The sequence below is a fragment of the Silurus meridionalis genome, chromosome 10 (genome assembly GCF_014805685.1).
Source record: "Silurus meridionalis isolate SWU-2019-XX chromosome 10, ASM1480568v1, whole genome shotgun sequence".
Lineage (NCBI taxonomy): Eukaryota > Metazoa > Chordata > Actinopteri > Siluriformes > Siluridae > Silurus > Silurus meridionalis.
In genome coordinates this window covers 15,983,540-15,999,407 of record NC_060893.1, presented here as the reverse complement: position 1 = coordinate 15,999,407, position 15,868 = coordinate 15,983,540, and the positions used below count along the sequence as shown (strand labels likewise).

The 15,868-nt window shown below is 35.0% G+C and overlaps 1 protein-coding gene across 2 annotated transcripts; it reads left to right on the top strand.

Annotated features, from left to right (window-relative positions):
- The first annotated feature begins 1,927 nt into the window (after window positions 1-1,927).
- pmt (phosphoethanolamine methyltransferase) lies at window positions 1,928-15,386 on the top strand. 2 transcript variants are annotated; one of them, XM_046859164.1, is made up of 12 exons: window positions 1,928-2,134; window positions 7,400-7,571; window positions 8,491-8,646; window positions 9,111-9,247; window positions 9,735-9,892; window positions 10,269-10,463; window positions 11,191-11,280; window positions 11,511-11,600; window positions 11,722-11,844; window positions 12,379-12,510; window positions 13,529-13,645; window positions 13,855-15,386. In XM_046859164.1, the coding sequence occupies exons 1-12, from the start codon at window positions 2,125-2,127 to the stop codon at window positions 13,963-13,965; spliced, it is 1,491 nt and encodes a 496-aa protein (XP_046715120.1). In that variant the 5' UTR covers window positions 1,928-2,124; the 3' UTR covers window positions 13,966-15,386. The 2 variants fall into 2 exon arrangements, with proteins under 2 accessions (XP_046715120.1, XP_046715121.1); XM_046859165.1 differs by lacking the exon at window positions 1,928-2,134 and adding an exon at window positions 5,092-5,169.
- Window positions 15,387-15,868: the final 482 nt, after the last annotated feature.

The window sequence follows — 15,868 nt, the reverse complement described above, 5'->3', positions numbered from 1 at the left end:
CAGGCACTGGGGATACAAATGGTTTAATATTAAATAGCCTTTATATCAGAGAAAGTTTTTAAAGTAAATATTTTTATAAAATACATAAAAGAAGTAAATTGGGTTTTGATCTTGTTGGACTGGTTTAAATCATTCCTTTGTCACAAAGCTTTTGTTTTCTAGATAATAATCTGAATAAAAATTTAATTTTTTACACAAAGTTTAAGTATACATCTTCTTAGTGTATCTATTATGTAAATAACATTTCTATTATAAGATGAATTGCAAATATTGGGAGAGGAGAAAAGGGGGGATTGTGTAGCATATGATGCTCTTACATCAGAAGCACAGTACATGTGTAATATATTTGTATTCCTATGGAAAAGAAGGTCAATATTTTTTTTCTACTGCAGTACTCAGTTTTCTTGACTAGTGTAAGCTTTTCTGTGTGCTTTGTGCTGTGTAGTTGGACTGGACTGGTGAATGGTATTACCTCAAATACAGCTGAAACAAGGTATGTCTGGATCAATGTTTTGTATGCTGTCAGCTCTTAACTCTCTTTTACAGGATAAATAGATATCACTTGCCGGAGTGGTTGCAAATAAGTCAGGTGTTACATCATATGTCAGGTGTTACATCATAAGTCAAGTAGTGCATCTTCATAAGTCACATGTTACATCTTTATACTGTAAGTCATGTTGTGTATTATCTCTAACAATAAACCTGGTCACTTTGCTACAGTTACACACCTGATATGGATTCTTTTTATTTAATGTGTTTTTTATCATTTATCAGGTGATGAATGAGGTGAAAGGTGAACAAGATGTTCCTTTTTAACACGTCATACTGACACATCAGACGTTTACGTAAGAACACGTGACTGACCGATGGGGTCGCTTCAGACCTGTAGTTCCACTACCACCCGGTGGATTGTGAACTGTACCACCTAAATCCTATTATTCCTTTTAACCACAGATCTGCGACAGATACGTTTCTTTGTTTTTATTATTGTTAATACACAACATATTGGGCTTTTATCATTCATATTTAATAATTAATATTTAATTATTATAGAATGTCAAAAGGTATCACTTAGACAGTGGTTATAACCACCCACATCGCTCCTTTCTCTCTTTCTCTGTTGAAAATAAGTAAATAAAAGTAACAAAAACATACAGTAAGTAAAAAAATTATTCTGTGGTTCTGCCTAATCACACCCCAAGTCTCTGGTTCGACACAGGTTTCCTCCCACTCCCACAAACTATGTCAATGTGTAAAGATGTATGTGCATGATGCCCTTGCACATATATAGGCGTATGACAGCCCTCATAGGATAAAGCCGTCTAAATACTGATGATGTTACAGGAGAGAAAGAGATCTATCATTACATTATTATTATTTTTTTACATTTGTTGATTATCAATGAAAATCCAAGGAAATGAACCTTTTCATAATTACTCAATCTGGCATTACCAATTATGCTGCTGTCAAAATAACCCCTTGTCGTTTTTTTTTTTTTTCAATATTCTTATGTTGAAGCTTAACATTAACTGAAGCTCTTGCCCGATGCCTGCATGTGGGTCTGCATTGAGCTGCTCTCTCAGGATGGGGGAATTGTATATTTGTATAAGCAGATGCAATGGTATTCGTAATAAATTGGTTGGTGAGTGTACATTACAGCAGGTAAGTTTACTAGATGGCATGAGTAAATGTAAGTCTCTCAGCCTGAATTTTTGTACCAGTCCAGGCCTGGTTCATTAATATCCACGTGCACACACACAAACACACGCATACACACACACACACACACACACACACACACACACACACACAATCTCTCTCTCTCTTTCTCTCCTCCTCTCCCTGTCGTGTTCGTGTGTGTGTGTGTGTGTGTGTGTGTGTGTGTGTGTGTGTGTGTGTGTGTATCTGTGTGTGTGTGTATGTACTTACAGCTAGAAAGTGACAGCCAGTATTTAAAAGGGGGCGAATGAATAACTGTCAGTCTGAAAGATTGACTATAGGATTATTACTCCTCGTACATTTTTTAATAGACTTTTACCAACCACGTGGCCTACTGTTTGTATTCCTAATCTTGTAGAGTAGAAAAAGTTTTTTTTTGTCTGTTTGTTACCTTTTTCACAAATTATGGACAAAGGTAAGAGCACAAGAATATTTCACAAAATTTCAAACTTTACCTAGAAATTTGGATTTATTTACTTACAAAGTTGTGTTTTAAATTATTATTTTCTGTACGCACATGCTCATTAGGTGAGCACACGATTTGATTGACAGCTGTGCTTTTCAATGGTTTGCCATGATTCATCAGTACTCTTGCCGGAACTGTGTACGTGTGCGTGAGTGGGACAATGGTGGTAAAATTTGTTTACATTGCAAACTAATGTGTTGTTTAGTTAAGTTAGAGCAAGCTCAGGTTTTGTACCACCTGCTATGAAAAATAAAAAGTTAAGTCAGTTACAGACTCTGTTAAGCATTACTTGCATTAGTTGTAGTTATACTACTGCAGTCAATGAATTCCAGATGCCTGTAGACAATAGAAATAATCAGATTGACCGTTGCTCTCTTGTGTAATAAAATAATTTGTCTAAGAACAGTGACTACACTATATTACAGCTAGATCAGCAGTAAAAATAATTATTTGTTTCCTTCGTAATTCGGTTTTATTGATCCTGTGGTGATTGCTGGCAGTTAAATGGCATTTATGTGCACGTTTTGTGTTTCTTTATATTATATACTGGAAAAAAGGCTTTGTATTTATTACTAAAATAACCAATGGGATACTCTAACAATCTACAGCATTAAAAATTATATAGCCTCAAGAAAATCGAAGTCAATTAAGACTAAAACAGTTTACATATAAGCTGTCATGTGCAGATGAGGGAAATGGTCTATATCGGTAGAAGAATACTGAGGATGGTGCCACCAGGCAGGAGGAAAAGTGGAAGGTCAAAAAAGAGGTTTATGGATGTGTAGGGAAGACACTGGCTGCTGTCTTCTAGACTGACTGGAGCCTTAGGCAGCTATTGGAACATCCAGGTTACAATGGTCTGACTTTCAATTTTTTCTGAATCATGTTGTGGCTTTCAATTTCTTTAATATTTCTGCAATATATATATATATATATATATATATATATATATATATATATATATATATATATATATATATATATATATATATAAATAGGCTATCCTATCAATATTCACTGTAGCACATGGCAAAACTGTCTGTGGTAGTTATTCTGTCTTGTCTGAAATAAAGATGAAACATTAGCAGTAATATAATGTGATTTTGTCATTTACACCTTTCCTAAACATTATAAAGCTGGTGTATATTATCTGGAATTTTATATATATAGCAGTGAGGTTAGTAGCATATTTATGAATAATTGTAATTGTACTAATCTAGGCTAATCTATGCTACAAAAATTGCACTAAGGTCAAGGAAAACGATCACAGAAACACAACCCTGATCAGATTCGACAATTTATCACTTTAACCAGTACATTTTTACCACAGTTTCAGAACTGTGATGAGACTTAATTTCTAAAAGAAATGTATTGTGAATGTGATTCCACTACAAGTATGAGCCTAACTGCCATTTTACAACTTTTTATTCAGGTGCAAGTTGAAATGTGTGTTCACAAATTTGTTTAATAATTGCTAGTTTAAATGATTAAGGTGCACAGCTAAGTGGTTATTATGGGCAATTTGTTGATAAGTGTTCTATTACACAATTCTGAACATTAGTTTGGGCTGTTGTAGAGTAGTTAAGGGTAATCACTTTATATATCAAAACGTTTTTTAAACAGTAATTTATTCCACAATTTCGGTTAAAAAACTTTTTTTTTTAAATAAAAAAATACTCATTGGAAATTGAATCACAACAATGACAGATGGCCATGTGTAAGGATGATACCGAGGGTTGATTGAAATCCAAAAAAACACAAATATAGTTCCAAAGGCAAACAGAAGGTTGGAAGACAGACGGAGAGTCAAAACACAGTAAATCCGTCTATGGGGCAAACAAAACAAGAAACATGAAGCAAAGAATCATAGTCAAACAGGACGAGGCAAACAGGTCAGTGCACACAAGGCAAACAAACAAAGACTAAAGCTTGGAATGCATCAGAGATACACAATACTTTGTGTTTAGCTTAGCATGAGCAGGCCTTATAAACACAATACACAAAAAGCACCCTGTAGTCTGGAAGTGCTCAAAACTCAGGAGAGGGCTCCCACTATTGGGGTGGTAGGGCTATAGCAGATTCTACTGCTACAGAATCCCCCCTCCTATAAACACCTCCTGGTGTTCTCCTTCTTGGGCACCCCCTAGATCTGGGAGCAGGCTGATTCTGATGAAACTCCTCTATGAGAGATGGTTCCAGAATGTCACGTGTGTTTACCCAACTCTGGGCCATACCTCTAGTTGAATAAATAATGAAGCTGCCCCCTCTAAATTAGCAAACATACTATATAGGCTGGTGCACATTCTATCTCTAAGGGATGAAATGATCAGTGTCTTAACATACATCAGGGGTGTCAAACTCAGTGTCAAATCCGGCCCGACGTACAATTATATCCGGCCCGCAAGATGATTTTATAAAGATCTATTATTATTGTTATTAATGGCCCGGCGATATGAAGCGCTGATAACACAGACTACAGATCCTATAATGCAGCGCTTCAGCTGCCTTACCGAATGCTCGGTGGCCTGGGAACATTCCAGCGTCCATCAAGTCGAGCTTCTGTTGATGTATTTAACTCTATTGTAAAGTTATTGTGAAGCCTCTCACAATGGCGAAGAGAAAAGTTGATTCTGAAAACAGAGCCTTTCAAAAGCGATGGGATACTGACACTGCCGGTAAACACGTGTGTCTTATTTGTGGAGCGAATGTGGCTGTAATTAAGGAATTTAATCTAAGATGAACTATGAGACAAAACATCAGGAGAAGTTGAAAAACCTGAATGCAGAGCAGAAGATAAAGAAAGTAAAAGGGTAAAAGAAGAATTTGACATTTAAGCAGACGCTTTTCACCAGAGCATAATCACAAAGTGAAACTGGTGTGAAAACAGAGGAGAAATCAGAGTCACGTCAGCTGGTTATTTACTGAGGGAGAGTTTCTGAAGAGCTGCATGATGAAGCTGTGAGACGTCTGGTGTTTGACTGGAGGTATTTTTATGGAGAGCAAAATATTTTAAGTTATTTAAAGTTTAAGATTATTTTTATAAAATGGCAAAAGAGCAAAGAAATCTGATTATTTTGATTTGTTGTTATTTTAACGTTTACTTAAAAGCACAATTTTTAGGTTGCACAGGTTTTTTTGGCAGCATGTTTATATTTCTAACTTGTATAATTTTGACAGGATATATTTTTATGGAGAGATATTTAGTTAAAGTTTAGTGTGTTTAGTGTATCCTGTTTGGCCCATAACCTAAAGTGTGCTTTGAGTTTTGGCCCTCTGTGCAATTGAGTTTAACACCCCTGATATAGATTAATATCATTAATTACTAATAATAACATATAATTAAAGGTAAATTGAGCAAATTTGTTATTTCAGAAGTGTGTATCAAACTGTTAGCCCTTCACATTAGTCGGTACTCAAAAAGTAGCTCTCTGTGTCAAAAAGGTTGGTGACCCCTGGTATAGTGGATAAGGATGATTACCTAGAAGGGGTGTTGGGCTTCTTCCAACCAGTGACTGCACTTCACTCCACTACTTTATTGAAAGTAGTTCCTGAATTAACCATGTCATAGTTACATTCAATAGGGGTAAGTTTTCTTTAAAAGTACACAAGGGGAATAGATTACTTGGGTTGCCATGATGTTGGGAGAGGGCCAGGTTGAGCTGGGCTAGGTAGGCGGCTAGCATTTCATCCTGGTATACGACCACCTTCTCCAGCTGAGGATTGTCCACTGGATTCCTGGGAAACAAAGTATTCTGTAAGAATGCTGATGCCAAGGGTTGATTGGGATCCATATGTGGATTAATTGAAAAACACAAATACAGTTCCAAATATATTAAAGGCAAAGAGAAGGTTGGAAGAAGTGGAAAGCGGAAAGTCAAAACAGTAAATCCGTCGACATGGCAAACAAAACAAGAAATGCGAGCAAGAGAATCATAGCCAAACTGAACCAGACAAACAGGTCAGTACACATAAGGCAAAAAAAACAGAGACTAAGGCTTGGTATGCTATCAAAGATATACAATAATTCCCTTTTCGCTTAGCATAAGCAGGCCTTATAAACACAATATCGCAGAAGCGCCCTGTAGTTCGGAAGTGCTTAAAACTCTGGAGATGGCTCCCTCTGTTGGGGCGGTGGTGCTATAGCAGATTCCACTGATACACCATGTGATCAAGAAAACAAAATTAGCTGTGCTCACTGAGTAGACGGGGTTACATCCCACTTTTCTCTGAATGTACTGTGCTGCCCTGTGACTGTGCCTGATAGGAGTATTACAATACTGCTTGACATGATGCATGGTGAAGCAGAAAAATTGTAATGGAAATATTTAATGAGTATATTAGAATTCTAATAAGCATTTAATACAGTTACACTGTCTGAACACCAGAGAGCCCAATCTGCCTAAACCACAACCAATAAATTCAGAATAAAAGCAACACACTTAATAGAACATGCGATTACACTATCCCCTCCATTAGTTTTCTCCCTTCCTGGTTTGAAGAGGCATAACAAGGGAGAGCTGGATAGTGAAGTGGAATTTAAACAAGACCAAATAGGGGAAAAAAGAAAAGAAACACAAAGGTTGCTCTTGGTGTATTATCAAAATAATTAGAGTATCCAGCATGTTTATGCATAATTAATAATTATGTATTGTTATGGAAAGAAAAAAAAGGTTTCATCCAATTCTTGTAGAAAATCAAAACACAACTCTGGTGGTCTATATATAAATTAGAAGAAATAAGACTTTATCTTTGTAAAAATTACATAAGTTCAGGGGCATGCAGCTACATATCATAGCATACATGTACTGTACATCAAGGAGTGTTAGCTTTACTAAATAATTATTCAGTTTAGTCCTAGTTTTTACAATAATAACTGTTGAACAATAATAATTTCACAGTGCTAAATGGGGCACTGAGCATGCTGCCCTACAATTGCACAGGTGATCAAAGCACACTGGCTTATATCTATCAAAGATATAATATTGTGAAATATTGTGTTTTCTTTTCTAACATAATCACTGAGATTTTTCTAGATTGGAGTGTTATGTCACCTTTATGTCACCTTTGCTAGATTAAAGTGTTATGTCGCCTTATATCGAATCAAATTAGAGACTCAAAGCACTTTTGTATGTCGCTCTGGACAAGGGCATCTGCTAAATGCTGAAAATGTAAATGTAAATCACATATTGTTCAAATCTGTCTCCACTGCAAAAGAGCGTACCACAATGATTGCATTCTGGAAGGAGCATTCTCAGCATGCCACAGTGGAGGAGATGATGCTGGACTCCAATGCACAGCAGCTGACCGAGCATGAACTGCCTGAGATCTTGGGGATGCTTCCCAGACTGGATGGCATTGATGTATTGGAACTAGGTGCTGGCATTGGGTTAGTGACAAAGCTTTTTCCAGGCTTAGGGATTTAGATGAAATATGAAATTATAACATTTTAAACCAAATATAAAAAGGAGTTGTAGCAGTTTTAATGGTGGATATTTTATAATGAAAGCACATGCAGCTTTATAGTAGTATTTTTAGTATATCCTTTTCTGTTTTGTTGTTGTTGTTTTTTTCTTTTCATGTCTAAAGGAGTTAATTATAGTTAATAGTTAATAATTTTGTAATTTAGGCAGCTGCTTTTAGCCTGATTTTATATCATCCCAATCAATGATCTATTATAAACAATGTATATTATTCCGTTTAACCAGTGAAAATAAAAGTCAATAATTAGTCAGTAATTAGTTTGTCACAATAAATAAAGTTAATGCTAAACCATGCTATATATACATTATAGGCCTATTTATTATTTTTTATTGTTTGCCTTTATTTTTCAATCATTTTGTTTAGAGGGATTATAAAGCCATTAGATGAATGCATTTAGTAACAAATTAATACATGACAAATTTCAAAGCGAAACATGGACTTGGTCTTTATAATCTCTAAGTAAACAGAAAAATAAGTAATCCATTTAGCCTTTTGGTAGTATATTAACACATTTGGCATGCTTCAAATATAGGTAAGAAGTCAGTACAAGCAGAATTGGATTTTACAATACAAACATTGGAGTAAAATGCAATAGTTTTATTTTGTGAGGATTAAAATTTTATTTTAATTTTTTGAGAACGAAATTAAGGTGGTTACAATTATACACTCTTACTGATGCCACTCAAAATTGAAATGACCTTTAAAGGCAATGAGTAACATTAATTAAAATGTAGGCCACTGTAGATTGCTGAAGAAAGTTATAGAAGAAAATCATGACAATGTTTTTTTAACTACTAAATATCTTCAAACTTTAATCTTTTCAGACGATACACAAGTCAATTCATTGGCAAGGCACATCATGTAACAGCCGTGGACTTTATGGAGAAGTTTGTGGAAAAAAACAAGGAAGAGAACAGTCACCTTGGAAATGCAGAGTTTATTCAAGCAGATGTGACACAGCTGGAGTTTCCTAAAAAGAGGTGGGAATGGGCATAAAGATCAGAGCTGTTTTCTCATGAATGAATTAATAAATATGTGGATGAATGAATGAGCAAATGAATGAATGAACTTTTAATTAATGTGGATGAAAAAGCAAATAAATGAATGAACTTTGGCACATCCATTGTGGCAACTCGTAGATATTAATTGCTATATTTAAGCCACACAATGAAGAACAATGTAAGAATTTTATTTGGCATTGATCCATAATGCTTCAGTTGTGGCTGTGTTCCAAAATACTTTTTGACTTTAATAGATTTTAGATTGTGTTTTTACTTGTAAAAGAATTATACTGAATGATGGTTTGTAGAGTCCTGTATTTGTTTGCATGCCATCAGTGTAATATTAGTACAACATTAGCGCAAGCCATGGATGAATGACCAGGTAGGTAAATGATCTCAATGCATTAATGGAAATGGTTTGAAGTTGTTTGTTTTTACCACAGTTTTGACCTGATCTTTTCTAACTGGCTGCTCATGTATTTGAGTGATGAGGAGCTGTGCTCATTGGCAGAGAAGATGCTGTCTTGGCTTCGTCCCAGTGGTTACATTTTTTTCAGAGAATCCTGTTTCCACCAATCAGGTAACCTTTAAAAATATACTTCACAAATAAATATAGTGGTTGAGTGATTTTAGCCTCCTCGCCCTCAATATATATAATCCCTTCCCTGCCAATTGGGGAAACTTGTCTTTTATAGAGATGATACTCGAATCATACCAGTAGATGGTTGATCAAACTATAGATAAACATTAATTCAGTTTGGAATTATTGACTCAAATAATGCAGTAGACCAAATCTTAATTCATTATTACACCCGTGTTCTTAATCAAAAGATATTGTCATACTGTACAATTTGTCATTGTCATTAACCTTTGTGGAATTTCAGTATTTCCAAGCTCTAAAAAATGCCTAAAATACCCTTGCATAGATCCTGATTAGTCATACATACATGTACATGTATTGTGTAGCTTAGTCTGCTAGTTATTCTAGAATTATATAAGTGCCAGGTGCAATTTAATCTCTTTACCAGACTTATGATTTACACATTACTGCATTTTGTCCCTTACAGGAGACAGTAAGAGAGATTTTAACCCCACTCACTATCGTAGTCCTGCCCATTATAACCATCTGATGACATCAGTTATATGGGGAGAGTTAGGAGAGAAGGGTAAACAATCCTATGGGTTCGATACAGTCCTGAATAGAACTGTACAGACCTACATTAAGGTATAAACATTACATCCCTTTTTGTTAGTATGAATTATCATATGAAATAATTACAATTACTTCAGTGTAAGATGATTACATATGCTGATGCTGATATGCTGAGATCTCCTGGTAATGTATATTTTTCAAAGATAACTTTGAATCTGTCTAAGTGGTGCACAATTCAGATCACTGTTATCTGTGGCTGAATTTTTACATTGTATAAGGAGTTTTGAGCCTTTAGTTATAATGTGATAAAGAGTAAACAATATCTCTGTAGGTAGTGATTAACTGTTTTTTTTAGGATTGCATACTACATTAGAACACATGAATTAACTGATCATCTCTCTCTCTCTCTCTCTCTCTCTCTCTCTCTCTCTCTCTCTCTCTCTCTCAGGTGAAGAAGAATCAAAATCAAGTGTGTTGGCTCATGCAGAAAGTTTGTCGGGACTCAGTCCAGCAGCACCAAGGAGGCTTCCCCACCTTCCAACAGTTCCTGGATAACCAGCAGTATACACACAGGGGAATTCTGCGATATGAGAAGATGTTCGGCTCTGGTTACGTCAGTACCGGTGGACCCAGCACCACCAAGGTAGAGAGTCATAAAGAGATGTGGGAAGGGGCCAATAGGTTAAGACATACAGGGTGAAAGGGAAGATTGAAAATTAAAGTCTGTTGTCATAAATTACATTCAATGTATATTTAACTGTATAGCTGTTTATAAAAGCACATTTAATATGTGGATGTACAGATTTCTAATCATATTACACTTCTTTCGGTCATTGTGTATATGTGTGCACAGGAGTCAGTAGTTTCTTTATTGCCAAACTATTCTGTTTTACATTTACATTTTAAAAACAGCATTTTATTGTAAGTTTATTTACCTAATGCATTGGGTTGCAATTGTATGTACTCGATGTAGAATATTTTGAAAATGTAATGCACAATAAAGAGATAGTGATGCAGGTATCTTAAACTCAACTTCCTAAAATACAAAAATACACTTACCCAGCCACTTAATTATAAACTCCTTCTAAATTTAGCAAGAAGCAGCAGCACAATGAATAAAATCATGCAGATAAATACAATGAGTCTGAAATTAAATATTTAAGTAAGAATCGACTAGTAAGCATGTTCATAAGTTAGGGAATACCATTGTTGTCTCATGTCTTCTGTAAGGAAATTATTATTTTAAAATATAGCATGGATTCTGGATATTACATTTTCTGCTGATATTTACACTGAATTATATAGTTTCTGAGTATTATACAAATTTTCACTGAGTAGTATCTTATTTACTGACATTCTGTTCCTATCAGGAGTTTGTTGACCTGCTGAACCTTAGGCCAGGACAAAAAGTCATCGATGTGGGTTGTGGAATTGGGGGAGGGGATTTCTACATGGCCAAGGTGAGCTGCATGGTAGCTGACTGACACTTTGAATTAACAGGGTCAGGGAGGTGGAAGAATTTTACTGTTAACTGCCTGACTTGACCTTTTTTTTGTTGCATAACTGTGTTCTTTGTGTTGTTGTGTTTTATTGGCCCAGTTATAACTTAGCTCAGTGAATAAAGAGAAACAAAATCATTTTATACTTTTCTCAATAAACTCACTTTCTTTTTTTTTTTTTTGGTTAAAAGACATTTGGGGTGGATGTATTGGGAATGGACTTGTCATCAAACATGGTAGAGATCGCTATGGAGAGGGCTGTAACTGAGAAGCTTCCATCTGTGAGTCACAGTCTTTTGACCTAATATACACAAAACAATCAAAGGCTATATAGGGAATTTTTACTGTGATGTTATTATACTTCTTTTATACTTAAATTAAAAATAAACGTCTCTGGTTCAGGTGCAGTTTGAAGTGTCAGACGCCACTAAGAGAGCGTTTCCAGATAGCTCATTTGATGTGGTGTACAGCAGAGACACCATTTTGCACATCAGCGATAAACTCAGACTCTTCAGAAAATTTCATGTGAGTGTGTGTTTGTGTGTTTATTCTGGTTGTTGCTAAATTTCACTAAAACTTGTTACAAAAACCAAATACAAAGGTGCTAGTGTTTTATTAATTTTTTTAGTTTGAACACACTTCTTGTTCCCAGTTCTAACCTTTGAGCTGAACGTAGCATATTTTCTAAACTCTCTTATATTTCTGAATCAAAAACAGGTTTATCAGCCAAGTGTTGTCACACACAAGGAATTTGTTTCCAGCTGTTGGTGGCTCTTAAAAGTACAGACATAAATAAAAAACACTATACATTTAGCTCATAGGCAAGACCACTAAAGACTTGACTATACAGACAATATAGTTAACTGCAAAGAAACGAACCTCAGGTATAGTAACTTAAATATCACTGCCCTCTACTGGTCATGTAGTCTATTTCAGGCAATTCACTTTACATACCCAGTATGTAACATTTTTTTGTGTGTCGTATGTCTCATCCTGTGTGTGTGTGTGTGTGTGTGTGTGTGTGTGTGTGTGTGTGTGTGTGTGTGTGTGTGTGTGTAGTCGTGGTTAAAGCCTGGTGGTAAGGTGCTAATCAGTGATTATTGCTGTGGAGAGAAGCCATGGACTCCTGCCTTTCAGGAGTATGTTACCCAGAGGGGTTACATCCTTTATACACCCCAGAGATATGGCAAGGTGAGCCTCCATAGTTTTACAAGTATTGTCAAGGACAGGCTTTGGTTCCAGGTGCAGGGTTTCAATGAAAGGGACAAATTCAAAAGGGCAAACTAAAATCAATCAATAGACACGCAAAGTCATGGCTGATTAGCTTAACTAAACTAGAAAGAACTCAATAAATAGAACAGAAAGGGTCACCACCAGATAACCTAAAGACGAGAATGCTAACATAGTGGTGAACTTGTTCTCCAAGTCAAATTATTTATGAGTGATATGAAGGGAATGTGAAGGCCAAAGACACACCTTTTATGTGAACAGAACTGTAGTTTGATTGCAAATCAAAATCAGAACTCTATATTGTCTGCATCTTGTAGGTCTATTAATTTGATTATGGTTAAAATATATTATCACATATAACTAATGGTGCAGATAAATTGAACTTTCATCCTGTGGCCAGGAAGGCTGTTCTGAGTTATTATTGTAGCTCATTAATTCTTCATATCGGCATGTTTCTAGCTAAATATAATGTAAGAAGGGAGGGAAGAGAATGAAGTGGAAAAAAAGCGTTCGTACAGGAAGCTAATGAAGCTGTTTTCCATCATCTGCAGCATCAAAGATACAGTCAAAAGAAACACATTGATTTCAATCAAACATATTTCCTGTCATGTATGTCTATATTTAGACAGTTGTACGGTAGTTAAACTTTAGATCTTAGGTAAAAAAATAGACTCTGAAACACTAGATCAGGGCAAAAAGAAATTAATTAATGAACATTATGCTTCTATGGGGGAAAAAAAAAAAAAAAAAAAAAACCCAAGCACCAAATTATATGTTTAAATGCCACAAGAAAGAACTTTCACAAATGTAAAACATTTACTTCCAATCATCCTGTCGTGTGCCATATTTTACAGTATGGTTTATATCATAAATATCTTGTTGATTTGGACAGTTGCTCTAATATTTTCTTCATTCCCAGTGACAGTGTGTGTGTCTGTGTGTGTGTGTGTGTGTGTGTGTGTGTGTGTGTGTCTTTTAGCTATTGGAAGAAGCAGGGCTCTCTAATGTAAGAGCAGAAGACAGAACAGCCCAGTTCATTCAGGTGATAAAGAATGAACTTAAAAGAGCAGAGAACATTAAAGAAGAATTTATCCAGGTACACACACACATACAAACACACACACACACACACACACACACACACACACACACACACACATAACAAATAGACAAATAATCAGTACAACTTTGTAATGACAAACTAGATACCTATGCTTCAGAGTATGCAGGTTTATAAATTAAACATAAAAAATATAATAAAAACTGACCACGAAAAGGTTATAAACATGTGATGCTTCCATTCAGGAGTTTTCCCAGGAGGACTATGATGCTGTTGTAAATGGTTGGAAGGAAAAGTTGCAGCGCTGTGAAGCTGGAGATCAACGCTGGGGCTTGTTCTATGCCACCAGAGACTGAGAGACATAGAAAGATCCTGCCTGTGCAATAGGTGCAGAAAGAAAAAGAACAACTGTGACAATCTGATGAAGATTTTGTTTTTAAATGCCAAAATAATTGAATAAAATTAAGTATATTAGGATTCTGGATGATATGATTTTTAAGAATTTCCTAGAATTGAAATGTTACTTAAATAATAAATTGTATGTAGGCACAAAATATAACATTGTAGTATAACAATGTAAACAAAAAAATAATTCGCTAATTACATGAATTATATCTTATATAATATATACTGTGACAAAGTCACAAAGAGACAGTAAGTAGGACAACTTTTTTACGAATTAAAAATATATATTCTCTTCAGCACAAACAGTATGAAAGAAAATACCACAAGGTCAAATTAAATTTAAATATATAAAACATACAACTGGCTACATAACCCTACAATAGAAGTGCTTATTCTAAATGTTTTCTTTTTTTTTTACATACCTTTTTTCAAAAATGTTTGCAGAAAAATTAATAACCTGAGTTTACAGATTTTTTTTGCAAATTTTTAACCCAGCAACATTTAAAAAAACCACACAAATAAATAAAATTATACAACAACAAAAAATTGACATTGGAAAAGGAGGCATTTACAATCACATGTATGTCTTATGTAAAGACGTTATCCAATCCACAATCCCCCTTTACTATCGCATTTGAAATATATCTTATATTAGAAACAGTTTTACACATCAAAGACACACTGTCTGCACTTCAGCTTTGCCTTTTGATCTGATCCAGTGGAGTTCCTTACTTCTGTTCTCATCACCTGAAAATCACTTGCTCCTTCTGAGTATGGCCTAAAATAGTGTAAAGTTACACGAGATTACTGTGAATGATACCACTTAGAATCCATGAAGATCTCTTCACAATGCAGTTTTGCTATGATGACTTAAAACTCAAACTGCTTTGATAGATTTAGGCCTGCAAATGGCAGAAACAGGTTTGCATGCAAGTCATCATTGGTAAACAGCTAATAATTGAGATAAAAACAGTTAAATTAAAGAAAAAAAAAATTCTTATTAAAAAAAAAGTATTACACAGTTATAGAAGGGAATGATTTATAATAGCATTATCTGGCATGATACTTTAAAAATAAATAAATAAATAAATAAATAATAAAAAATAAAAAATAAAAAAATAATAATAATAATAATAATAATAATAGTGATGGATGGGTTTTTTTATTAAATTGGAAAGAACCTAGGTATTCTGAGATATTGGTGGCGGATGAGATCATAGTTACAGTATACAGGTTGCAGAGAAACTTTATTAGAATTGTACTTTTAATGTGTTTTGGGTGCTTTCATGGAAATGGTTGGCTTTATTTCTGCTAATCATCTGTAGCAAAAGCATTACTATTAACCTAATAAAGTGAACCTATGTTTACTGTGCATTTTGTGTGTTTTATCTGTTCATTACTATTTTCCTGGGGGATTTAAAATGAATCCAAATTGTGTGTTTTTGTGCAAATTCTACGGGAAAAGGAATTGCAAAAGCATAAATGGTTTTTAACTGTTTTGGCTGACCTTTCCTCACTATGTCCAGCTTGAAAATGGCCTTGTAAATATATCTGTGACCAAATAAATGTATTCTCCTCTGTCAGCCATTGTGGCATAAAAAAACAGCTAATAAATCCACACAAATATATATAAGCTTGTGCAGTTTGCTACAGATGCGGTTTACACACTCTGGCTAGTGCACTCTCTGACCAACCAATGGTCATGGAAAATGTTGATTATACTGTATGCCTGCTAGATGACCCCGGTATTACCAACTTGAGATCTGATTTGTTAAGGCAAACATCATGTATTTTACATCACAAGTGCCTGCACTGCTGAGGCACAGGCCTCAAGACAGATTCCTCTGACCCTGG

What these genes read in the sequence shown, in the direction of transcription:
- pmt (XM_046859164.1), top strand. An exon ending in CTGGAGTTTCCTAAAAAGAG is followed by an intron (nt 8,647 to 9,110) that starts GTGGGAATGGGC and finishes TTTTTACCACAG; the next exon opens with TTTTGACCTGATCTTTTCTA. An exon ending in ATCCTGTTTCCACCAATCAG is followed by an intron (nt 9,248 to 9,734) that starts GTAACCTTTAAA and finishes TGTCCCTTACAG; the next exon opens with GAGACAGTAAGAGAGATTTT.